The following is a 27,279-nucleotide window of genomic DNA, read 5'->3' on the forward strand; positions in this document are numbered from 1 at the left end:
ACAAATTGTGCAAATACAAAATAAATAATAATAATAATAATAATAAATAAGCAATAAATATTGAGGACATGAGATGAAGAGTCCTTGAAAGTGAGTCCATGGGTTGTGGGAACAGTTCAGTGTCTGGGCAAGTGAAGTTGTCCCATTAGTTCAAGAGCCTGATGGTTGAGGAGTTCCTGAACCTGGTCGTGTGGGTCCTAAGGCTCCTCTACCATCTTCCTGTTGGCAGACCTTCCTCTTGAACTCAGTCCCCTGAATAATAAAGGCCAATCCCCCATATGTATTCTTAACTACCCAATAAAGTTGCGTGGCAACTTTGAGGGATTTAAATCTTTTCTTTGCAGCTGATAGAGTCTTGGAATGACTGAGGTAGAACATAGATCAAAATAAGGTCACATGCTTCATCTGTACTTACCTTGTTTCCTCCTCTCCAGGTGTTCTGTACCAAACTGCTGTGTCACCTGATGCCAAATATGTCCCTGGGAGTCATGAATCCACAGTGGCTATCCAGAGATGAAAAGGAGGTGAGTTCGGCTTAACATTTCTGACGAATGGGGTTAATAGTTTCTGTGGTTGAGAGTGTGTGCCAGTCAAAGTCACAGCTCAAGACAGTTATGGACGGCTCATTATAGGAAGGATGGCCCGGTCTATCACAGGTAAAGCCCTCTCCACCACTGAGCACATCAACACAAAACACTCTCTCAGGAAAGTAGTATTCATCATCAGGGACCACACCACCCAGGACATTCATGAATTTCACTACGACCATCAGGAAGAAGGTAGAAGAGCCTCAGGACTCACACTGCCAGGTTCAGGAACAATTAGTTCCCCTCAACCACCAGGCTCTTGAACCAAAGGAGATAACTTCATTCAACTTCACTTGCTCCATCACTGAACTGACTTCAAAGCCTCTGGACACACTTCCGAAGTCTCTTCATCTCATGTTCTCAATACTTAGACTATAAGATATAGGAGCCGAATGAGGCCATTTGGCCCATTGAGCCTGCTTCACCATTTCATGACGCCTGGTCCAATTTTCCTCTCAGCCCTAATCTCCTGCCTTGTCCCCGTATCCCTTCATGCCCTGACCAATCAAGAATCTGTCAACTCTGCCTTAAATATACATAAAGGCCTGGCCTCCACAGATGTTTGTGGCAAAGAATTCCACAGATTCAGTACTCTCTGGCAAAATAAATTCCTCCTCATCTCTGTTCTAAAAGGATACCCCTCTATTCTGAAACTGTGTCCTCAAGTCTTAGACTCTCCCACCATAGGAAACAACCTCTCACATCCACTCAATCAAGGCCTTTCACCATTCGATAGGTTTCAATGAGATCATCCCTCATTCTTCTGAATTCCAGTGAATATAGGCCCAGAGCCTTCAAATGCTCTTCATATGCCAAGCTATTTAATCCTGGAATCGTTTTTTGTGAACCTCCTTTGAACGTTCTCCAGTTTCAGGACATCCTTTCGAAGATAAGGGGCCCAAAACTGCTCCCAGTACTCCAAGTGAGGGCTCACCAGTGCTTTATAAAGTCTCAACATTGCATTCTTGCTTTTATGTTATAGTCCTCTTGAAATGAATACTAACATTGCATTTGCCTTCCTTACAACAGATATTAGTTCCCCCTCCAGTTCAGGTGCAAACCTTCCCTGGAAGAGAACCCAATGATCCAAAATTCTTATGCCCTCCCTCCTACACCAACTCCTTAGCCATATATTAAACTGTATAATCTTCCTAGTTCTGGTTTCAATAGCGCATGGCATGGGCAGCAATCCTGAGATCACAACCCTGGAGGTCCTACCCTTTAACTTAGCACCTAACTCCCTGAACTCTTTATACGAAACCTCCTCACTCATTCTACCCATATCATTGGTACCTACATGACTTCTGGCTGTTCACCCTCCCATTTAAGAATTCTGAGGACTCAATCTGAGATATCCTGGACCTTGGTACTGGGGAGGCAACATACCACCCAGGAATCTCGTTCTTGCCCACAGAACCTCCTGTCCATTCCCTTAACTAATGAGTCCCCTATCACCACACTGTGCCTCTTCTCCCTCCTTCCTTTCTGGGTCACGGAGGCAGACTCAGTGCCAGAGACCTGACCACTGTGACTTTCCTCTGTTAGGTCAACCCCCCACAGTATCTAAAGTGATATACCTCTTGTTGAGGGAGATGACCACAGGGTTACTCTGCACAGGCTCCTTAACCCCTTATTTATTGCTTATTTATTTATTATTATGTTTTATCCTTTTTGAATTTGCAATTTGTTTTCTTTTGCACATTGGTGTTTGTTGTCTTTGCTGTGTACGGTCTTTTATTTATCCAAATGTGTTTCTTTGTTTCTATTGTGAATGCCCGCAAGACAATGAATCTCAGGGTGGTATAAGGTGACATCGTACGTATATGTACTTTGACAACAAATTTACTCTGAACTTTGAACTTTTTGAAATTTGGGTGTCAAGATTTTATAGAAGGTCAGAAGAGGTTTACCAGGATGCTGTCTGGATTCGAAAGCATGTGCTATAATGAAAGGTTGGACAACCTTGTGTTGTTTTCTCTGGAGCGACAGAGGCTTGAAGGGAGATCTGATAAGATTGTGAGAGGCATAGATAGAGTAAATGAGACAGTATCTTTGCCCAAGTATTGAAATGTCTCAATCTGGAGGGCATGCATTTAAGGTGAGAGGGGGTAATTTCAAAGGCGATGTGAAGGGCAGTTGTTTTTTACACAGAGAGTGGTGGTGCCTGGAATGTGCAGTCTGCAGTGGTGGCAGAGGGAGATACTTTAGAGACTTTTAAATGGTGTTCAGGAATGTGAGGGGAATGGAAGGATATGGATATTGCGTCGGCAACAGAGATCAGTTCAGTTGGCCACTTGGTTATTAATTTAAAAGGTTTGGCACAACATTGTGGGCTGAATGGCCTGTTCTTCTGCTCTTCTGTTCAAATTTTATTTTTGAGGTAACATACATCAAAGTTGCTGGTGAACGCAGCAGGCCAAGCAGCATCTATAGGAAGAGGCGCAGTCGACGTTTCAGGCCGAGACCCTTCGTCAGGGTCTCGGCCTGAAACGTCGACTGCGCCTCTTCCTATAGATGCTGCTTGGCCTGCTGCGTTCACCAGCAACTTTGATGTATGTTGCTTGAATTTCCAGCATCTGCAGAATTCCTGTTGTTTTTATTTTTGAGGTGGTGGCATTGACAAAGGATCCTGCCTAATTGTATCATGTCCTGCTATGGAAACACCAATCCCCAAGAAGAGAAAGCCTTTCGAAAGTGATGGACACAGCCTAGTCTATCACAGGAAAAGCCCTCCCCACTATTGAGCACATTTAAAAGGAGTGCTACCACAAGAAAGCACCATCCAGGCCACGCTCTTACCTAACTACTGCCATCAAGAAGGAGATACAGGAGCCTTAGGACCCACACCACCAGCTTCAGGAACAGTTATTACCCTTCAACCATTAGGCTCCTGAACCAGCATGGATAACTTCACTCACCTCAACTCTGAACTGATTCCACAACCTACAGACTCACTTGTAAAGACCCTATATCTCAGGTTCACAGTGCCATTTATTATTTTTAATTATACGATTTGTCTTCTTTTGCATATTTGTTTTTTGTCAGTCTTTGCATATAGTTTTCATTGTATTTCTTTGTTCAACTGTGAATGCTTGCAAGAAAATGAATCTCAGGGTTGTATATGGTCAATACAAGAGGACATGGCTTTAAGGTAAGGGGTGGGAAGTTCAGGGGGGATACTAGAGGAAGGTTTTTTACTCAGAGAGTGGTTGGTGCGTGGAATACACTGCCTGAGTCAGTGGTGGAGGCAGATACACTAGTGAAATTTAAGAGACTACTAGACAGGTACATGGAGGAATTTAAGGTGGGGGATATTATGAGAGGCAGTGTTTGAGCATCGATACAACATTGTGGGCCGAAGGGCCTGTACTGTGTTGTACTGTTCTATATTCTATGTAACATATACATACTTTGATAATAAATTTGCTTTGACTTTGATTTTGAGAGTCAATAAGGCAGCTTGACGTGTACTCAAAGTGTGGCCATTGGGAGTTTGAAGGATATTAGAGGAAGGGTGGGTCAGACACCCTGAGTCAATAGGCTGGTCCTGGACTTATTTCCATCTGGCATAGTTTGCATTTTGTTGTTTGATTGTTCGTGGTTTTTGTATTTCTATATTTATGCTCTATTCTTGGTTGGTGTGGCTGTAACGAAACCCAATTTCCCTCGGGATCAATAAAATATATCTATCTATCTAAGGATGTTCAGGTAGGATTTCTTCATTATGTTTCATCCTAGTGTCTTTGTGATCCACAGATTCTTTGGAAGTCAAGGATGAGGCATAAACCTTGTTGTTTATGACCATATTTAAAATTCAAAGTTCGAAGTAAATTTATTATCAAAGTACACATATGTCACCAAATGTAACCCTGAGATTCATTTCCTTGTGGGCAGACTCAATAAATCTATATAATAATAACCTTAATAGAATCAATGAAAAGCCACCTAGATTGGGTATTCAACATGAGTTGCAGAAGATTCCAGAGATGTATAGTTGTGGGTATGAAATGTTGGTGTTGGAACTGTGGTGGGCTTCTCAGCTCAATACTCACTGATTAGATGCATTTCATGGTATGTTTCGGTGTACATGTAATAACTAAAGCTATTCTTTAGTCTTTAAAATCTTTTGCTTGAATTGTGCCCTATTGTAATAGTACAGGAGGTCAAGGACCAATAGGTCAAGATGGGAGGGGGTGGATAATTAAAGTGGCAGGGAACAGGAAGCTCAGGCCACCTCTGCAGATTTTGAGCAGGTAGTCTGAGAGGTGGCCACCCGATCGGCGTTAAGGAAATCACACTGTGGACGTTGAATACAGGACACTGCAAATGGATGGCCGCTTCACCTGGAATGTCTGGCTCCCTGGAAAGTTGGAAGAGAAATGTTGAAAAGGGCAAGTGTTGTATCTTTGGTGATGGCATCATGCAATGCCTTATGATGGGAGGTGAGGGTAATAGATGAGGAAGGAATAGGGTGAATAGATTCTCACTGGTCGAGTTATCACCGATTAACTATACTCTGAAAACTCACAGTCGTTCTTTGATCGCACTTTATTGACAAGTGCACAAGAAGAAGAGCCCGAGCCCCTGTCACCCACACAGTTCTGAAGTCTGAGCAGAGAAGTGCTATTTTTATACAGAAATTAACTAGCAGTAATAATGACCATTTGTAAACTACGTATGTTCAAAAGTCAAAGTAAATTTATTATCAAAGTACATGTATGTCACTACACACTACACTGAGATTCATTTTCTTGCAGATATTCTCACAGTAGAACGAAGAAATACAACAGAATCAATGATAAGTTACACACAAAGACTGACAATCAAGATGCAATCAATGTTCAAATTTCTTGCTTGCAAAATCAATCGCCATTAACGTTATAGATGTTAAAATTCAATAGAAACCACAAGCTAACTAATGGTGATACTTTGAAGTTAGTAATGTGTTGGTGTGCGTGGCTTGCATCTTCTGTTACATGCTTATCTTATCTCCATATGCCAAATGGTTCCGGTCCCCTGCTATGCAAAGGGAAGCTAAGCTCTTCAAAGCTTTTCTTCCCTGGGCTGTCTGTACACCATCTGCAATGTATCTTTGCCTGGACATTATTTTAACACTTGCTTTGGTGGCAGGGTGGAGATGCATCTCTACCAAAACAGGTGTAAGGCGCTCCTTCCCTCCGCTAGCCTGCAGATCACTTGCTTAGCCCCCAGTCAGGATCACGTGAAGCCATGGGAGCGGGTGGTGGATGGTTGTATGAGCAGCTGGTGCGTATCACAAGTCCTGGTTTTGCAACCACTGACGCAAGGCAGACAATCTCTGAAGAGTATTGATAATGGCTGGGGTGATGATGATGATGATGATGATGATGATGATGCCACAACTTCCACAACAGGGTGGGGCAGCATTGCCCTTGTGATCCTGATATTTCTGGAACAGCCTGGTTAATCGATTATTGAGGACACTTGAAGAGAATTGAACAATAGTCATAGTCATACTTTATTGATCCCGGGGGAAATTGGTTTTCGTTACAGTTGCACCATAAATAATTAAATAGTAATAAACCATAAATAATTAAATAGTAATATGTAAATTATGCCAGGAAATAAGTCCAGGACCAGCCTACTGGCTCAGGGTGTCTGACCCTCCAAGGGAGGAGTTGTAAAGTTTGATGGCCACAGGCAGGAATGACTTCCTATGACGCTCTGTGTTGCATCTCGGTGGAATGAGTCTCTGGCTGAATGTACTCCTGTGCCCACCCAGTACATTATGTAGTGGATGGGAGACATTGTCCAAGATGGCATGCAACTTGGACAGCATCCTCTTTTCAGACACCACCGTCAGAGAATCCAGTTCCATCCCCACAACACCACTGCCTTACGAATGAGTTTGTTGATTCTGTTGGTGTCTGCTACCCTCAGCCTGCTGCCCCAGTACACAACAGCAAACATGATCGCACTGACCACCACAGACTCGTAGAACATCCTCAACATCGTCCGACAGATGTTAAAGGACCTCAGTCTCCTCAGGAAATAGAGACGGCTCTGATCCTTCTTGTAGACAACCTCAGTGTTCTTTGACAGAAAGGACATGTAAAAGCTGTCAGTCACACAGCACAGAAACAGGCCCCTCAGCTCAGCTGGTCCATTCTGACCAAGATTCCCACCTAATACATATTATTGGTACATATTGGGACCAATGACAGAGGAGATAAGGTGAGGAGGTCCTGAAGAGAGATTTTGGGGAGCTAAGTAGAAAGCTGAGAAACTGGACCTCCAGGGTAGTAATCTCTGGTTTGCCACCTGAGCCACATGCCAATGAGGGTAGGAGTATGGTAGGTGAATGCGTGGCTGAGGAACTGGTGCAGGAGGCTGGGGTTCAGATTTATGGATCATTGGGATCTCTTCCTGGGAAAGTTTGACCTCAACAAAAGGGACAAGTAACACTTGAACCCGAGGGTGTCCAATATTCTTGTGGTCAGGTTGGCTAGCGTTGATCGGGAGGGTTTAAACTAATTTGGCTCCCAGTGGCCACACATTTTAATTCCACATCCCATTCCCATTCTGACATGTCTATCCACGGCCTCCTCTACTGTAAAGATGAAGCCACACTCAGGTTGGAGGAACAACACCTTATATTCCGTCTGGGTAGCCTCCAACCTGATGGCATGAACATTGACTTCTCTAACTTCCGCTAGGCCCCACCTCCCCCTCGTACCCCATCTGTTACTCATTTTTATGCATACATTCTTTCTCTCACCCTCCTTTTTCTCCCTCTGTCCCTCTGAATATACCTCTTGCCCATCCTCTGGGTCAACCCCCCCCCCCCGTCTTTCTTCCCGGACCTCCTGTCCCATGATCCTCTCGTATCCCCTTTTGCCTATCACCTGTCCAGCTCTCGGCTCTATCCCTCCCCCTCCTGTCTTCTCCTATCATTTTGCATCTCCCCCTCCCCCTCCAGCTTTCAAATCCCTTACTCACTCTTCCTTCAGTTAGTCCTGACGAAGGGTCTCGGCCTGAAACGTCGACTGCGCCTCTTCCTATAGATGCTGCTTGGCCTGCTGCGTTCACCAGCAACTTTGATGTGTGTTGCTTGAATTTCCAGCATCTGCAGAATTCCTGTTGTTTGAATACAAAAGTAAGCTAGCCAATAATATTAAAGAGGATATCTAAAAGTTCTTCAGATACGCAAAGTGTAAAAGAGAGGTGAGAGTGTATGTCAGACCACTGGAAAATGATGCTGGAGAGGTAGTAATTGGGGACGAGAAAATGGCAGACAAATTGAATAAGAATTTTGCATCAGTCTTCACTGTGGAAGATACGGTGGAAGTTCCAGGTGTGAGGGGTTATGAAGTGTGTGAAGTTACTATTACTAGAGGGAAGATTCTTGGGAAATTGAAAGGTCTGAAGGTGGATAAGTCACCTGGACCAGATGGTGTGCACCCCGGAGTTCTGAAATAGGTGGCTGAGGAGATTGTGTAGGCATTAGTAATGATCTTTCAAGAATCAATAGTTTCTGGAATGGGTCCAGAAGATTGGAAAAATGCAAATGTCACTGCATACTTCAAGAAGGGAGAGAGGCAGAAGAAAGGAAACTATGGGCCAATTAGTCTGACCTCAGTGGTTGGGAGGATGTTGGATTCAATTATTAAGGATGAGGTTTCAGGGTACTTGGAGGCACATGATAAAATAGGCTGTAGTCAGCACGGTTTCCTCAAGGGAAAATCTTGCCTGACAAATCTATTGGAATTTTTTTCAAGAAAAACAAGCAGGGTAGACAAAGGAGAATTGGATGATGTGTAATTGGATTTTCAGAAGATCTTTGACAAGGTGCCACACGTGAGGCTGTTTAACAAGCTACAAGCCCATGATAATACAGGAAAGATTCTAGCATAGATAAGGCAGTGGCTAATTGGCAGGAAGCAAAGAATGGGAATAAAGGGTGCCTTTTCTGGTTGGTTACCAGTGCCTCGTGGTGTTCCACAAGGGTCTGTATTAGGATCAATTCTTTTTACGTTTTATGACAATGATTTGGATGATGTAATTGAATGCTTTGTTGCAAAGTTTGCAGATGATACGGAGATAACTGGAGGGGCAGGTAGTTTTGAGGAAGTAGAGGAGCTACAGAAGGACTTAGACAGATTAGGAAAATGGCCAAAGAAGCAGTAGATGGAATACAGTGTTGGGAGGTGTACAGTTGTGCACTTTGATAGAAAGGAATAGAAGGGTTGACTATTTTCTAAGTGGAGAGAAAATACAAAAAACTGAGGTGGAAAGAGACTTGGGATTCCTGTGTAGATTTCCCTAAAGGTTAATTTGCAGAATGAATCTGTGGTGAGGAAGGCAAATACAATGTTAGCATTTGTTTCAAGAGGACTAAAATATAAAAGCAATGATGTAATGTTAAGAATTTATAAAGCACTGGTGAGGCCTCACTTGCTGTATAGTGAAGGGTTTTTAGCCCTTTATCTTAGAAAGGATGTGCTGAAACTGGAGAGCATTCAAAGGAGGTTTACGAAAATGATTCCAGGACTGAATGGTTTGTCATACAAATAGTGTTTGAGGGCTCTGGGCCTGTATTCACTAGAATTCAGAAGAATGAGGGGTAACCTTATTGAAAACTATTGAATGGTAAAAAGCCTTGGGAGAGTGTATGTGGAGAGGATGTTTCCATTGGCGGGAGACATAGCCTCAGAATAGATTTTCAAATAGTTGAAGAAGAATGTTTTTAGCCAGAGAGTGGAGAATCTATGGAATTCTTTGCCACAATCAAGAGGCCAAGTCTTTATGTGTATTTAAGGCAGAGGTTGATAGATTCCTGATTGGTCAAGGAATGAAGGGATATAGGGAGAAGGCAGGGGATTGGGGCTGTGAGGAAAATTAGATCAACCAGGATGAAATGGAGGAGCAGACTTGATGGGCCAAATGACATAATCCTGCTCCTTTATCTTATGGTCTTATGGTCTAAACTAGTCCCATTTGCCCATGTTTGGTCCATATCCCTCAATCCTTTCCTATTTAGGTACCTCTCCAGGTGTCTTATAAATGCTGTTAATATACCTGCCTAAACCATTTCCTCAGGCAGCTCGATCCATATCCCCACTACCCTGTGGATGAAAAAATTGTCTCTGAAGTTCCTACCCTTGTGGGCAGAGTTAAGGTGCTGCAAGGGTAAAAATACCCTGATAGGAGTTATAAACGAGCTTCCAAACAGTAGTCAGGATGTGGGATATAAATTTCACTGGGAAATAGAACAGGTATGCAACAAGGGCAATATTACAATTGTCATGGGAGATTTCAATGTGCAGGTAGCTTGGGAAAATCAGGCTGGTGCTGGATCCTAAGAGAGGGATAATTTGTAGAATGCCTTGGAGATGGCTTTTTCGAGCAGCTTGTGGCTGAGCCCACTATGGGAAAGGCAATTCTGAACTGGATGTTGTGTAATAAGCCGGATTTGATTAGGGAGCTTAAGGTAAAGGAACCCTTGGGAGGGAGTGATCTTAATATTATATATTTCACCCTGCACTTTGAGAGGAAGAAGCTAAGTCGGATGTATCAGTATTACAGTGGAGCAAAGGAATGCATGGCTTATGAGAGAGGAGTTCACCAAACTTGATTGGAATGGGGTCGCTAGCAGGGATAACAGTAGAACAGCAATAGCTGGAGTTTCTGGGGACAACTTGTAAGGTGCAGGATAGATATATCCCAAAGATGAAGTATTCTAAAGGGAGGATGAGACAACCGTGGCTGACAAAGGAAGTCAAAGACTGCTTAAAATCAAAAGAGGGCATACAATATAGCAGAAATGAATGGGAAGTTAGGGATTGGGAAGCTTCTAAAAACCAACAGAAGGCAACTAGAAAAATCATGTGGAGAGATAAGATGAGATATGAAGGTAAGCTTGCCAAAAGTATCAGAAGTTTTTTCAGATATATAAGAGTTAAAGAGAGGTAAGAGTGGACATTGAATTGCTGGAAAATAATGCTGGAGAGGTAGCAATGTGGGACAGAGAAATGGTGGAAAAACTTGTATTTTGCGGCAGTCTTCACTGTATGTCAGAAATTTGAGAATGTCGGGGCAGAAATGAGTGTCGTTTCTATTTCTAAGGAGAAGGTGCTTGGGAAGCTGAAAGATCTGAAAGTAGATAAGTTATCTGGACCAGATGGTCTACACCCCAGGGTTCTGAAAGACGTGGCTGAAGAGATTGTGGAGGCATTAGCAATGACCTTTCAAAAATTACTGCATTCTGGAATGGTTCTGGGGGACTGGAAGTTTGTAAATGTCACTCCACTCTTTAAGAAGGAAGAGAGGCAGATGAAAAATTACAGACCAGTTAGCCTGACTTCATCAGTTGAGAAGATGTTGGGAGTCCATTATTAAGGATGAGGTTTTGAGGTTCTTAGAGGTGCATGATAAATGAGGCTGAAGTCAGCATGGTTTCCTTAAGGGGATATCTGTTGGAATTCTCTGAGGGAATAAAAGGCAGGATAAACAAAGGAGAGTCAGTGGATATTGGTTACCTGGATTTTCAAAAGGCCTTTGACAAAGTGCTGTATGTGAGGCTGCTTAACAATATAAGAGCCCATGGTATTACAGGAAAGATACTAGCATGGATAGAAGATTGGCTGACTGGCAGGGGGCAGAGAGTGGGAATAAATAGGGTCTTATCTGGTTGACAGCCAGTGAATAATAGTGTGCCACAGGAGTTGTTGTTGGGACCGCTTCTTGTCATATTGTATGTCAATGCTTTGGATGATGGAATCGATGGCTTTGTGGCCAAGTTTGCAGACGATATGAAGATAGATAGAGTTACAGGTAGTGTTGAGGAAGCAGGGAGTCTGCAGAAGGACTTAGATGAATTGAGAGAATTGCCAGGGCCCTAGCAGAGATATTTATAGCATCCTTAGTGATAAGAAAGGTTACAGATGATTGAAGGATAGCCAATGTTATTCTGTTGTTTAAAAAAGGCTCTAAACACAAACCAGGAAATTACAGGCTAGTGAGTCTGACATCAGTTGTGGGAAATTTCTAAGGGACCAGATACAGTATATATTTTGATAGACATGGACTGATTAAGGATAGTCAGCATGTCTTTATGCTTGTTTGGTCATGTCTAACCAATCTTCTAGAGTTTTTGAGGAAATTACCAGGAAAGTGGATGAAGACAAGGCAGTGGATGTTGTCTACATGGATTTTAATAAGGTATTTGACAAGATCCTGTATGGGAAGCTGGTCAAGAAGGTTTAGTCGTTTGGCATTCGGGATGAGATAGTAAATTGGATTAGACATTGGCTTTGTGGGAGAAACCAGAGAGTGGTAGTAGAGGTTTGCCTCTCTGACTGGGGGCCTGTGATTAGTGGTTTGTTGTAGGGATTGGTGCTGGATCCTTTGTTGTTTGTCATCTGTATCAATGATCTGGATGATAATGTGATTAACTGGATCGGCAAATTTGCGGATGACAGGAAGATTGGGGATGCAGTCAACAGTGAGGAAGGCTAACGTGGCTCACAGAGGGGTCTGCATCAGCTGGAAAAATGGGCTGAAAAATGGAAGATGGAATTTAATGCAGACAAGTGCAAAGTTTTGCACTTCGGTAGGACCAACCAGGGTCGGTCTTACACAGTGAATGGTAGGGCACTGAGGAGTGTGGTAGAACAAAGGGATCTGGGAATACAAGTCTATAATTTGTTGAAAGTGGCATCACAAAGAAAGCTCTTGGCACATTGACCTTCATAAATTAATGTATTGAGTACAGGAGATGGGATGATAAGTTGAAGTTGTATAAGACACTGGTGAAGGATATTTTGGATTATTGTGTGCAGTTTTAGTCACATACATACAGGAAAGATGTAAACAAAGATGATAGAGTACAGAGAAAATCTACAAGGATTTTGCCAGGTCTTGAGCACTTGAGTTACAAGGAAAGATTGAATAGGTTAGGACTTTATTCCTTGGAATGTAGAAGATTGAGAGGAGATTTGATAGAAAATTTTGAGGAGTATATATAGGGTAAATGCAAACAAGCTTTTTCCACTGATGTTGGTTGGGACTACAACCAGAGGTCATGACTTAAGGGTGAAAGGTGCGAAGTTTAAGGGGAAACATGAGAGGAAACTTCTTCATTCGGAAGGTCGTGAGAGTGTGAAATGAGCTGCCAGCATAAATAGTGCATGTGAGTTCTATTTCAATGTTTAAGAGAAGTTTGGATAGGTACATGGATAGTAGGGGTATGGGGGGGGGGGCTATGGTTCCAGTGCAGGTCAATGGGAATAAGCAGTTGAAATGGTTTTGGCATGGACTAGATGGGCCCCAAGGGCCTGTTTTTGCTGCTGTATTCTTCTATGACTCTATGACTCAATAACAAGAAGTGGCAGATGGAATATAGTGTAAGGAAGTGTATGATCATGCACTTTGGCCGAAGGAATACAGAAGGCTTGTCCACAGAAGGCAAAAAAGTGGTTATAGACGGGTCATATTCTGCATGGAGTCTGGTGACCAGTGGTGTGCCTCAGGGATCTGTTCTGGGAACCCTACTCTTTGTGATTTTTATAAATGACCTGGATGAGGAAGTGGAGGAATGGGTTAGTAAATTTGCTGATGACACAACAGTTGGGGGTGTTGTGGATAGCGAGGAGGGCTGTCAGAGGTTACAGTAAGACATCAACAGGATGCAAAACTGGGCTGAGAAGTGGCAGATGGAATTCAACCCAGATAAGTGTGCGGTGGTTCAGTTTGGTAGGTCAAATATGATGGCAGAATATAGTATTAATGGTAAGATTCTTGGCAGTGTGGAGGATCAGAAGGATCTTAGGGTCTGAGTCCATAGGACAAAACTGTGTGCAGTTTTGGGCCCCCTATCTTAGAAAGGATGTACTGATGTTGGAGAGAGTTCAGAGAAGATTTACGAGGATGATTCCTGAAATGCAGGGGCTAACATATGAGGAGCGTTTGTCGGCTCTTGGATTGTATTCATTGGAGCATAGAAGAATGAGAGGGGATTTCATAGAAACACTTCGAATGTTGAAAGGGTTGGACAGAGTAGATGTGGAAAGGTTGTTTCCCTTGGTGGGTGAGTCCAGGACAAGAGGCCATAGTCTTAGAATTAAAGGGTACCCAGTTAAAACAGAGATGAGGAGAAATTTTTTTAGTCAGAGGGTCGTGGATTTGTGGAATTCATTGCCACATACAGCTGTGGAGGCCCGATCATTGAGGGTGTTTAAGGAGCAGATTGACAGGTATCTAATTAGTCAGGGTATCAAGGGATACGGGGAAAAAGCCGGAAATTGGAACTAGATAGGTGAATAGTTTAGCTCATGGGGGAGCTGCGGAGCAGACTCGATGGGCCGAATGGCCTACTTCTGCTCCTTTGTCTTGTGATCTTGCGATCTTGTGACATGCAAAGCTGCTGCTGTGGTTAAGACAGCATACGGTGACTCATCAATCATGGGAATGAGTTCAAGAGCTGAGAGGTAATATTACTGCTGTATAGGACCCTGGTCAGACCCCACTTGGAGTACTGTTCTCATTTCTGGTCACCTCACTACAGGAAGGATGTGGAAACCATAGAAAGGGTGCAGAGGAGATTTACAAGGGTGTTGCCTGGATTTGGGGGTGTACCGTATGAGAATAGGTTGAGTGAACTCGGCCTTTTCTCCTTAGAGCGACGGAGGATGAGAGGTGACCTGATAGAGGTGTATAAAAAGATGAGAGGCATTGATTGTGTGGATAGTCAGAGGCTTTTTCCCAGGGCTGAAATGGCTAACACAAGAGGGTACAGTTTTAAGGTGCTTGGAAGTTGGTAGAGAGGAGATGTCAGGGGTAATTTTTTTTTACGCAGGCAGCGTTGAGTGCATGGAATGGGCTGCCGGCAATGGTGGTGGAGGCGGATAGGATAAGGTCTTTTAAGAGACTCCTGGATAGGTACATGAAGCTTAGAAAAATAGAGGGCTATGGGTAACCCGAGGTGATTTCTGAAGTAAGTACATGTTCAGCACAGCATTGTGGGCCGAAGGGCCTGTATTGTGCTGTAGGGGTAGGTTTTCTATGCTCCTATGTTTTTATGAATAAAGACATAGGTTATTTTCCAGCCGGGGAGACAATTCGAAACCCAGAGCTGCAAAGGGCCTTGGAAGACCTTGAGCAGTATTCCCTGAGGGTTAACTTGCAGGTTAGGTTGATGGTAAAGAAGGCAAATGCAAGGTTAGCATTCATTGTGAGAGGACTAGAATATAAGAGAAAGGATGTGATGCTGAGGCTTTATAAGGTATTGGCCAGACAGCACTTGGAGTATTCTGTGCAGTTTTGGGATCCTTATCTAAGAAAAGAAGTGCTGACATTGGAGAAGGCCCAGAGGAAGCTTACAGGAATGATTCTGGTATTGAAAGGATTAACATACGAGGGGCATTTGTTGGCTCTGGGCCTGTACTCGTTGCAGTTTAGAAGAATTCGGGGGAGCTCACTGAAACCTGTTGAATATTGAAAGGCCCAGACAGAGTGGATGTGGAGAGGATGTTTCCTGTAGTGAGGAGTTCAGGACCAGAGAGCACAGTTTCAGAATCGAGTGACGCTCATTCAGAACAGAGATGAGCAGTAGAACTGTGGAATTCATTGCCAGAGATAGCTGCATAAGCCAAATCATTGGGTGTTTATAAGGCAGAGGTTGATAGGTTCTTGGTTAGTCAGGGTGTTGAGTGTTATGGAGAGAAGGAAGGAGAAAGGGGTTGAGAGGGATAGTAAATCAGCCATGCAGACTCAATGGGCCAAGTGGGCTAATTTTACTTCTACGTCTTACGGTTTTATGGTCTAAATCTCTCTCCTCTCAGCTTAAGCTTGATTCCCCTGAACCCTAGGAAAATTACTGTATGCATCCACCCTAACACTGCCCCTCATGATTTTATACACCTCTGTAAGGTCACCCCTCAGCTTCCAGCACTCCAATGAAAACAGGCCCAACCAACTCAGTCTCCCTTCACAACTCAGTCCCTCTTCACGACTCAGTCCCTCTTCACAACTCAGTCCCTCAGGTCCCAGCAGATCTTTGTAAATTTCCGCTGTGCTCTGACACAGAACGTAGAATAGTACAACACTGTACAGGCCCTTCGGCCCATGTTGTTGTGTTGACACCTTTAACCTACTCTGAGATGAATGTAACCCTTCCCTCCTCCATAACCCTCCATTTTTCTATCATCCATGTGCCTATCTAAGAGTCCCTTAAATTTTCTAATGTATCTGCCTTTACCACCACTACTGGCAGGGTATTCTATGCAGCTACCACTCTCTGTGTGAGCAACTACCTTTGACATTCCCCCTATACTTTTCTCCAATTACCTTGAAAGTGCCCCCCCCCCCACCCCATATTAGCCATTTCCATGCTGAGAAAAAGTCTCTGGCTGTCCACTCTATCTACGCCTCTTATCTTGTACAACTCCATCAAGTCACCTCTCATTCTCCTTCATTCCAAAGAGGAAAACCCTAGCTCACTCAATCAATCCTCATTAGACATGCTCTCCAGTCCAGGCGGCATCTCCTCTGCACCCTCTCCAAAGCTTCTACAATCTTCCTACAATGCAGCGACCAGAACTGAGCACGATGCTCCAAGGCAACGCACACAAAATGCTGGAGGAACTCAGCAAGTCAGGCAGCATCTATGGAGATGAATAAGCAGTCAATGTTTCAGGCTGAGATCCTTCTTCCCTGGTGTGCCACAGGGATCAGTGCTGGGTCCATTGTTATTTGTCATCTATATCAATGATCTGGATGATAATGTGGTAAACTAGATCAGCAAATTTGCTGATGATACAAAGATTGGAGGTGTAGTGGACAGTGAGGAAGGTTTTCAAAGCTTGCAGAGGGATTTGGACCAGCTGGAAAAATGGGCTGAAAAATGGCAGATGGAGTTTAATACAGATACAGGTGTGAGGTACTTTGGAAGGACAAACCAAGGTAGGACATACAGGGTAAATGGTAAGGCACTGAGGAGTGCAGTGGAACAGAGGGATCTGGGAATACAGGTACAAAATCCCTAAAAGTGGCATCACAGGTAGATAGGGTCGTAAAGAGAGCTTTTGGTACATTTGCCTTTATTAATCAAAGTATTGAGTATAAGAGCTGGAATGTTATGATGAGGTTGTATAAGGCATTGGTGAGGCCAAATCTGGAGTATTGCGTTCAGTTTTGGTCACCAAATTACAGGAAGGATATAAATAAGGTTGAAAGAGTGCAGAGAAGGTTTACAAGGATGTTGCCAGGACTTGAGAAACTCAGTTACAGAGAAAGGTTGAATAGGTTAGAACTTTATTCCCTGGAGTGTAGAAGAATGAGGGGAAATTTGATAGAGGTATATAAAATTATGGTGGGTATAGACAGAGTGAATGCAAGCAGGCTTTTTCCACTGAGGCAAGGGGAGAAAAAAACTAGAGGACATGGGTTAAGGGTGAGGGGGGAAAAGTTTAAAGGGAATATTAGGGGGGGGTTTCTTCACACAGAGAGTGGTGGGAGTGTGGAATAAGCTGGCAGACGAGTAAATGTGGGTTCTTTTTTAACATTTAAGAACAAATTGGACAGATACATGGGTGGGAGGTGTATGGAGGGATATGGTCTATGTGCAGGTCAGTGGGACTAGGCAGAAAATGGTTCAGCACAGCTAAGAAGGGCCAAAAGGCCTGTTTCTGTGCTGTAGTTTTTCTATGGTTTCCATGGTTTCAGGACTGAAAAGGAAGGGGGAAGATGCCAGGCTAAAAAGGTGGGAGGAGGGGAAGGAGGATAGCTAGATGGTGAGAGGTGAATGCAGGTGGGTAGGAAAGATAAATGGCCGGAGAGGAAGGAATCCGTAGGAAAGGATGGTGGACTATAAGAGTAAGGGAAGGAGGAGGGGACCTGGGGGAAAGTAATGCTCCAAGCGTGGTCCAACCCAAAGTTCTATAGAGTTGCTGTTGAACTCAGTCTCTCGACTAATGAAGGCCAACATACCATACACCTTCTTAACCACCCTATCAACTTGTGAGGCAACTTTGAGGAATCTATAGACATGGACCTCAAGATCTCTCTGTTCCTCCACATTGCTAAGATTCCTGCCATTAACCTTGTATTCTGCCTTTACGTTCAACCTTTCAAAGTGAATCACTTCACACTTCTCCGGATTGAATTACATCTGCCACTTCTTAGCCCTACTCTGCATCCTATCAATGTCAGGTTGTAGCCTACAGTAACCTTTCACACTATCCACAACACCACCAACCTTCATTTCATCTGCAAACCTAATAACCTACCCTTCCACTTCCTTATTCAAGTCATTTACATTTTTGAGCTCGTCCAAATTCAGTGTCAATCAGAATTCTAGCTGAAACTTGAAAGGGAGAGAACAAAGCCTGAAATTTCCAGCCAGTCAGTTAGCATCCACGTAGAGAGCAAAATCCTGTGTGAATGTTACAGGTGCTAATCTGCTGTTAGATAAAAAACAGGCAAAGCACTGTATCTCAAAGACAAGAAAATCTGCAGATGCTGGAAATCCAGAGCAGCACTCTCAAAATGCTGGAGGAACTCAGCAGGCCAGGCAGCATCTATGGAAAAGAGTAACCAGTCCTGATGAAGGGTATTGAACTGAAACGTCGACTGGTTACTCTTTTCCGTTGATGCTGCCTGGCCTGCTGAATTCCTCCAGCATTTTGTGGGTGGTGCAAAACACTTTATCTGTTGCGTTTGATGGTGAAACTCTTAGCTGACTCACCCCATGATGAAAGGTGTGCTGCAGTCGCTCAGGTTTAAAGTGGGTGTCCGTGGAGCCTTGCTGATTGAATAGAGAGTCAACAGGAGGCATCAGAGGATTCATCGGGAAGGGACTGGACTGGGGAGGGGGGCAGCTCGGAGTGATGAAGTCAAGAAATAATTTTGGTGAGTCAAAAATATGAGTCTGCTCAGACAGGTCTTCTTGTGTTAGGGCTTGTTTTTGGAACTGCAAGCCTGTTACAATAATGATAAAGATCTAGCCACATGCTAGAGTTTCTTAAGTGCAGTACAAACCACAAAATTTAGTTTGCGCTTTCTTAAGCAGCAAGTGGACCAGAGTGAAAAACTTCACTGGCCCCTTCACGGAACTGTTCCCACAACCTATGAACTCACTTTCAGGGACTCTTCACCTCATATTCTCAACATTAATTGCTCATTTATATATTATTAGTTGTTGTGTTTCTTTCTTTCTTCTTTGTTTGTGTTTGCAAAGTTTGTTGTCTTCTGCACAATGGTTGTCAGCCTGTTGGTGCTGTCTTTCATTGATTCTATTATGGATTTATTGAGTATGCCCACAAGAAAATGAATCTCAAGGCTGTATAAGGTGACATATGTACTTTGATAATAAACTTACTCTGAACTTTGAACATACAGCACATTGTTTTGTGAACTACACTGCTCTACACTTCTCACTGTCTAGATAAAGCAGCCAGCGTAATCAAAACAACCACCAAAGATATCCTCTCCTACATTGAGCAGAACAACCAAAAACCTCAAGGCATACCACCAGGTTCAAGGACAGTTTCTACCCTGCTGATGTAAGACTATTGAACTGTTCCCGAGTATGATAAGGTTGATTCTAGACCTCATTATGGTCTTGCATATTAATGTCTGCCTGCACTGCACTTTTTCTGTGGCTGTCACAGATTATGGTGTATTCTGGTATTGTTTGTCTTTATACTTGTCATAGTCCCGACTAAACAGCAACCGGTATCTAAGTCTCGACACTCCATTTCCCCAGAATATGGTTAGCTGTCGCAGTCCCTTTAAGACTCAGATGGCCAATTACTGCCTGCCACATTCCTCCGTCGACATTCTTTCCTTAAAGGCCTCGTGCTGAGCACCCAGTATGAACTACAGAAGCTAGGGGTTTTGTGTTTGAAGTGAAGGAGAATTAGATTGGGCTTACACGAGGAATTCTTCAGATGCTGGAAATTCAAACAACACACATCAAAGTTGCTGGTGAACGCAGCAGGCCAGGCAGCATCTCTAGGAAGAGGTACAGTCGACGTTTTGGGCCGAGACCCTTCGTCAGGACTAACTGAAAGAAGAGATAGTAAGAGGTTTGAAAGTGGGAGGGGGAGGGGGAGATCCGAAATGATAGGAGGAGACAGGAGGGGGTGGGATGGAGCCAAGAGCTGGACAGGTGATTGGCAAAAGGGATATGAGAGAACCAGAGGGACAGAGGGAGAAAAAGGAAAGAGAGAGAAAGAATGTGTGTATATAAATAAATAATGGTTGGGGTACGAGGGGGAGGTGGGGTATTAGCGGAAATTAGAGAAGTCAATGTTCATGCCATCAGGTTGGAGGCTACCCAGATGGAATATAAGGTGTTGTTCCTCCAACCTGAGTGTGGCTTCATCTTTACAGTAGAGGAGGCTGTGGATAGACATATCAGAATGGGAATGGGATGTGGAATTAAAATGTGTGGCCACTGGGAGATCCTGCTTTCTCTGGCGGACAGAGTGTAGGTGTTCAGCAAAACGATCTCCCACTCGGCGTCGGGTCTCGCCAATATATAGAAGGCCACATCGGGAGCACCGGACGCAGTATATCACCACAGCCGACTCACAGGTGAAGTGTTGCCTCACCTGGAAAGACTGCCTGGGGCCCTGAATGGTGGTGAGGGAGGAAGTGTAAGGGCATGTAGATTGTGCTTAGCTTTTTAGCTGGTTTGGCACAACATTGTGGGTCGAGTGGTCTGATCCCCTCCTGTACATCTCTATGTTCTATGTTCTGGAGGAGACTTGATAAGAGGCATAGATTGACAGCCAGAGACATTTTCACAGGGCACGAGTGGCTAATATGAGCGGGCATAATTTTAAGTCTATTGGAGGAAAGATGGCTGTAAAAGCTTTTATAGATATGTAAAAAGGAAAAGACTGATAAAGACAAATGTAGGTCCCCTGCAAACAGAAACAGGTGAATTGATTATGGGGAGCAAGGACATGGCAGACCAATTGAATAATTACTTTGGTTCTGTCTTCACTAAGGAGGACATAAATAATCTTCCAGAAATAGTAAGGGACAGAGGGTCCAGTGAGATGGAGGAACTGAGCGAAATACATGTTAGTAGGGAAGTGGTGTTAGGTAAATTGAAGGGATTGAAGGCAGATAAATCCCCAGGGCCAGATGGTCTGCATCCCAGAGTGCTTAAGGAAGTGGCCCAAGAAATAGTGGATGCATTAGTGATAATTTTTCAAAACTCGTTAGATTCTGGACTAGTTCCTGAGGATTGGAGGGTGGCTAATGTAACCCCACTTTTTAAAAAAGGAGGGAGAGAGAAACCGGGGAATTATAGGCCGGTTAGCCTAACGTCGGTGGTGGGGAAACTGCTGGAGTCAGTTATCAAGGATGTGATAACAGCACATTTGGAAAGCGGTGAAATGATCGGACAAAGTCAGCATGGATTTGTGAAAGGAAAATCATGTCTGACGAATCTCATAGAATTTTTTGAGGATGTAACTAGTAGAGTGGATAGGGGAGAACCAGTGGATGTGGTATATTTGGATTTTCAAAAGGCTTTTGACAAGGTCCCACACAGGAGATTAGTGTGCAAACTTAAAGCACATGGTATTGGGGGTAAGGTATTGGTGTGGGTGGAGAATTGGTTAGCAGACAGGAAGCAAAGAGTGGGAATAAACGGGACCTTTTCAGAATGGCAGGCGGTGACTAGTGGGGTACCGCAAGGCTCAGTGCTGGGACCCCAGTTGTTTACAATATATATTAATGACTTGGATGAGGGAATTAAATGCAGCATCTCCAAGTTTGCGGATGACACGAAGCTGGGTGGCAGTGTTAGCAGTGAGGAGGATGCTAAGAGGATGCAGGGTGACTTGGATAGGTTGGGTGAGTGGGCAAACTCATGGCAGATGCAATTTAATGTGGATAAATGTGAAGTTATCCACTTTGGTGGCAAAAATAGGAAAACAGATTATTATCTGAATGGTGGCCGATTAGGAAAAGGGGAGGTGCAACGAGACCTGGGTGTCATTATACACCAGTCATTGAAAGTGGGCATGCAGGTACAGCAGGCGGTGAAAAAGGCGAACGGTATGCTGGCATTTATAGCGAGAGGATTCGAGTACAGGAGCAGGGAGGTACTACTGCAGTTGTACAAGGCCTTGGTGAGACCACACCTGGAGTATTGTGTGCAGTTTTGGTCCCCTAATCTGAGGAAAGACATCCTTGCCATAGAGGGAGTACAAAGAAGGTTCACCAGATTGATTCCTGGGATGGCAGGTCTTTCATATGAAGAAAGACTGGATGAACTGGGCTTGTACTCGTTGGAATTTAGAAGATTGAGGGGGGATCTGATTGAAACGTATAAGATCCTAAAGGGATTGGACAGGCTAGATGCGGGAAGATTGTTCCCGATGTTGGGGAGGTCTAGAACGAGGGGTCACAGTTTGAGGATAGAGGGGAAGCCTTTTAGGACCGAGGTTAGGAAAAACTTCTTCACACAGAGAGTGGTGAATCTGTGGAATTCTCTGCCACAGCAAACTGTTGAGGCCAGTTCATTAGCTATGTTTAAAAGGAAGTTAGATATGGCCCTTGTGGCTACAGGGGTCACGGGGTATGGAGGGAAGGCTGGGTTCTGAGTTGGATGATCAGCCATGATCATAATAAATGGCGGTGCAGGCTCGAAGGGCCGAATGGCCTACTCCTGCACCTATTTTCTATGTTTCTATGTTTCTATGGCGGGGATGTCAGAGGTGGAGGTAGGTTTTTTGCAGAATGGTAGGTGCATGGAATGTGCTGCCTGGGTTGGTGGGTAGAAGCAGATACATTAGGGAGATTTCGTTGTGGCTATCCCTCGAGGTCGAGGATGATGGTCTTCATTCTGAAGTGGCCCACAGAGTGAAGACGCCTGTACGTGGATTTGTTTAACGTGTACTTAATGTTGCACTCCAAGAAGCACACGATACTTCACAAATCAATCAACTGATTCCAATGCCATGGAAACCACGATGATTGGAGCTGATGGATTTGTTGCAGCCTTCGTGCACCTTCACAGCCGTTGAGTTCGAAGTAACTTCATCCACCTGTTCCACCGTTGAGGTCTTGGTTGGATTGTTCTTTGTCAGGGACCTCACCCTCGACCTTACCGCCATGGGTGATCCTACCAGGAGCATAGCTCCAGACGGCATCGCTTTTGGGATCTCAGGACCACACAAGCTTCTCCACCACGACAAGGTGACAATCCACGGAGGAGAGGGAGATTTAATAGACGTAGACGGGCACATGGACGAAAGAAAAATAGAGGGCTATGTGGGAGCAAAAGGCTAGATTGATCTTAGAGCGGGTTAAAAGTCTGGCACAACATTGTTGAGTAAAGGACCTGTACAGTGCTGCACTGTTCTATGTTCTAACAGCATGCAAGTCAAGCTTTTCACTGTACCTTGATATATGTGACAATAATAAACCAACTTGAATTGTAATTCCAATAAATTTAGGTGAACAAATGTACACTGGAGCCTGCACACTGGTAAATGCAGGCCAATCGTAAGCAGGCATCTCTGTTTGAGGCCCTCCATTAGTCAGGGTCGACCATTGATATTGCTTTGTCGTTGTCGAGGTGATATGCAAGCAAGGGGAGTTCGATATGGAGAGCAAACCGTTGTCCATGCAGCAGGCACCCCCTCTCCGTGCAGAAACCAAAGGAACAGCAGGGACTGATATAGTTTGGCACCAGCAGTGTTGCTGGAGTTGCCAGTCGGCATTGAACTCAATAGAGAGCTGCCTTAGGAACTCCAGCTCTAGATTCTTCCCTTGGGGTTTACTCCCAAAGCCTTTCCCATAAGTCGGTATAACTGCAAGGCAGCGGAGGATTGAAATCTGAGCTTTTCCTTCTCCTAAGTGAGCTGCCAACCACAACTGATGAGCCCCATCTGCCTGAAGAAGCTGGTTTTAAGGCACCAGTAACCCACCCTTGGCCCTTCCTCTCTCAGTAGAAATAGTTCCCCCGGGCTTAACAGCTGAGCCATATGTGAAGGCCAGGACCTGGACTTGGTTGTCAGAGGCTGTTTGAGATGCACATCTCTGGGGGCATTTAATACATTATGGGAGCTTATCCCCACTGTTTCCATGGCTATGACAACTGGAAGGAATCAAAGTTAATGAAAGCCAATTGTAAATGAATTTCATGACATATATGTGTGATGATAAACCTGGTTCTGATATGGGTCTCTATTGTGGACTGAGAGTGGGAAGGGGGCAGGGAGAGGGGAATCATGTTTGGGAAAAGGGGGAAGGGAGAGAGGAGGGAGCGGGAAGCACCCGAGAGACATTCTGTAATGATCAATAAACAATTGTTTGGAATCAAATGACCTTGCCTGGTGTCTCAGGGCTGGGTGTGTCTGCACCCACGCCACTCCCACCCCGGCACTCCTTCTCTGTCACCTGTCTCACACCCCTCCCGCAGTGTCCCACCCTCACTATTCCCAACATCCTTTGCTCCCACCAGATTTACAATCTTGTTCTCTGACGAATACAGTACTGTGCAAAAGCCCTAGGCACCCTGGCTATATATATGGCCCGAGAAAGTTAGCACAGGACTGTTTGGCGGAGAGCACTCTGACCTTTTGCATCACCACTTGGTAAGGAGGCACTGCAGGAGGGTAAAGAAAGGGCCGCCAATGGTGCCAGCTCTGTCATGGGTATGAGCTTCCCCACCGTTGAGGACATCTTCAAGAGCAGGTACCTCAAGAAAGTGGCGTGCATCACTACAGAGTTACTGAGAGGGTGCAGAGCAGGCAGACAGTTAAAGATTACTGACCCCCCAGCATTTACCATGATATCTTTTGGATCTTTCAGATTCAAAACTTTAATGAAGACCCTCTCTGTTATCACGGAGGCATGAAGGTGGGATTTGCTGCTGTACTGTTAAATGCACTAACCGGTCTGGAGAACATACTGCCTACCATCACGGCGCCAGTGCTGATCTTACACGGCGATGCGGACAAAATGTGCGACATTAAGGGCTCACACGTCATGTTCGAGACGGTAACCAGCACTGACAAAACACTGAAGGTGATTCTCTCTTCCCTACACGTCTCGGTTAAATTAAGAACTTGATCACTGTCCAGCCTTAGAGTCAGAGAGTAATAGAACATTGAAATAGGCCCTTCAGCCCAACCATGGTGCCCAACATGTGCCTGTGTTTGGTCCATATCTCTCTGAGTGAGTGAGTGAGGGAGGGAGGCCTCCGGCAGTCAGGGTCGACCAGGGATATTGCGTCCTCACTGTCTAGATAAACAAGCCTGGCCTGTATGAAATGAGAACTGTAGTCCATGTAACAGGCTCCCCCTCTCCACACATCTGATGAACCCAAAGGAACAGCAGAGACCAATATAGTTTGGTATCAACAGTGACTCAGGAGTTACCAGTCAGTTACCAACGTAGGACTGCCTTAGGGACTCCAGCTCTGGATTTTTCCCTCAGGGTTTACTCCTGAAGCCTTCCCCATGAGTGGGTATAGCTGCAAGGCAATGGAGGTTTGAGATCAGAGTTTTCCTTCTCCTAGATGAGCTGCCAACCATGGCCGACAAGTCCCATCCGCCCAAAATATCCGTCTAAACCAACCTTTTTTAATGCCATGGACCCTTACTACTAACCAAGGGGTCTGGTGACCCCAGGTTGGGAACCCCTGCTCCGAACCACTCCTATCTATATGCTTATCCAGATGTCTTTTAAATATAGTTAATGTCCCTCTTAAGTTTTATTCTTCTCTTATGTCTCATGGACTTCATCTTCCTTTCCAACCTTGGATGTATTTCAATTGCAGCAACAGTTTATAAGACACTGGTGAGGCCTAATTTGGAGTACTGTGTGCAATTTTGGTGACCTACCTGCAGGAAAGATGTAAATAAGATTGAAAGAGTACAGGGAAAATTTACGAAGATGTTACTAGGTCAGGAGGACATGAGTTATAAGGGAAGATTCAATAAGTTGGGACTTTATTCCTTGGAATATAGAAGATTGAGAAGATTGAGAGCCTTAACCCCTGTTTCTGGCAGCTCATTCTGAATACACACCACCCTCCGCGTAAAGCTGCCTCTGACATCCATTTTAAATCTCTCATGTCCGATCTTAAACCTACCCCCTCTCGTGTTTAGCAACACCCTCTCTGGGAAAAAGACTGTGTACTTTCACCATGTCTATGCCCCTGATGATCTTACCTCCTCTGTCCATCACCCCTCAATCTCCTACAGTCCCAGATTAAAGTCCTTGCCAACACAACCTCTCCTAGTAACTTAGGTCCCCAAGTCCAGGCAATGTCTTGGTAAATCTTACTTTCCTTGCTTTTGGAGTATTGTGTTCAGTTCCTGTTGTATCATTATAAGAAGGATGTGAAGCTTTAGAGAGGGTGCAGGAGAGATTTACCAGGAAGATGCCTGGATTAGAGAGCATGTCTTATGAAGGTAGGTTGAGTAAGCTAGGGCTTTACTCTTCAGAGTGAAGGAGGATGAGAGGTGACCTGATAAGAGGCATAGATCAGTGGAGAACCAGAGACTTTTTCCCAGGGCAGAAATGGCAAATACCAGGGGCATAATTCGAAGGCAGGGGTTCCCAACCATTTTTATGTCTGTGGACCCTGGGTGGCGGGGGATCTCCTGTTTTAAGTTGATTAGAGGAATACACAGGGGGGATGTCAGAGACAAGTACTTTACACAGAAAGTGGTGGTAGAGGCAGATAAATTTGGGATATTTAAGAGACTCTTAGATAGGCTCGTGGATGATAGAAAAATAGAGGGTTATGTGGGAGGGAAGGGTTAAACTGATCTTTGAGTAGGTTAAAAAACTGGCACTACATTGTGGACTGAAGGGCCTGTACTGTGCTATACTCTTCCATGTTCTGTGTTCTGTGAACAGCACAATACAATTCAGAGCACAAGGTTGTACCAGTGTTTTAGTCTACTATAAGTGGTAGATATTACTCTGTAATGTTTTATATTCTATGTAAGATGCAGATGCATCTTGAATATACTTGCCCCTTTAGTTATAGTTTGTTTATTTTTGTTACCTCTGTTGTTTTCCTGAATTATCATCTTTTCCATTCTCTCTTCCTTCTGAAACACCCCTTCACCTCAAGCCCATCTCCTAACTCCAGTTTTAGAGTAATATTCAATTGCCTGCTGTGTGTCGGTGAACTGTATCCGAGCTAATGGGGCACCTCAGTGCCAAGATTTCTGTGTGATCATCTTGGTCTCTTTGAATTTTGTCCAGGTTTTTGAGGAGAGCTTCCACCAGCTTCACAAGGAGCTTCCAGAGGTCGTGAAGGAAGTGTTTTCATTAATACAAACGTGGTTGAATGACAGGCTGCCTCCGGTGAATATATGAGTCCAATCTGAAAATAAGAATGTTTATCATGGAATCTGTTTAATTTATATTGGGGATGAATGTTTGAGGAGGGGGGCGGGGTGGGCTGAGGGGAAAATCTAATTTCATGACTCTTGACTGACAAAATAAAAAAAACTTTTTAAAAATCAGAGGATTTTTCTTGTGTTTCCGATGCTTCCACATGTGGAACGCTCATTCCTCAATCCCAAATCAACAGCTATTCCAATTTGTTTCTTGGTACAGATTTAATTATTGGTTTAGTTACTCGGTTTAATTAACTTCGCAAAATGTTGTGGGTTGCATCCTGTGCTAAACACCAGAAATTCTGCAGGTGCTGGAAATCCAGAGC

At 44.2% G+C, this 27,279-nt stretch overlaps 1 protein-coding gene across 2 annotated transcripts in view; it reads left to right on the forward strand.

Annotated features, from left to right (window-relative positions):
• The window catches only part of mgll (monoglyceride lipase), a 120,785-nt gene extending 93,789 nt beyond the window's left edge, over window positions 1–26,996 (forward strand). For both annotated transcript variants that reach the window (XM_063068240.1, XM_063068241.1), the window contains 3 exons: window positions 435–524; window positions 24,405–24,620; window positions 26,817–26,996. In XM_063068240.1, the coding sequence (XP_062924310.1) occupies window positions 435–524; window positions 24,405–24,620; window positions 26,817–26,930 (420 nt within the window). In that variant the 3' untranslated portion in view covers window positions 26,931–26,996. The remainder of the gene's footprint in view (window positions 1–434; window positions 525–24,404; window positions 24,621–26,816) is intronic.
• The last annotated feature ends 283 nt before the right edge of the window (window positions 26,997–27,279 follow it).

The sequence above is a fragment of the Mobula hypostoma genome, chromosome 15, assembly GCF_963921235.1.
Source record: "Mobula hypostoma chromosome 15, sMobHyp1.1, whole genome shotgun sequence".
NCBI classification, from domain to species: Eukaryota; Metazoa; Chordata; class Chondrichthyes; order Myliobatiformes; family Myliobatidae; genus Mobula; species Mobula hypostoma.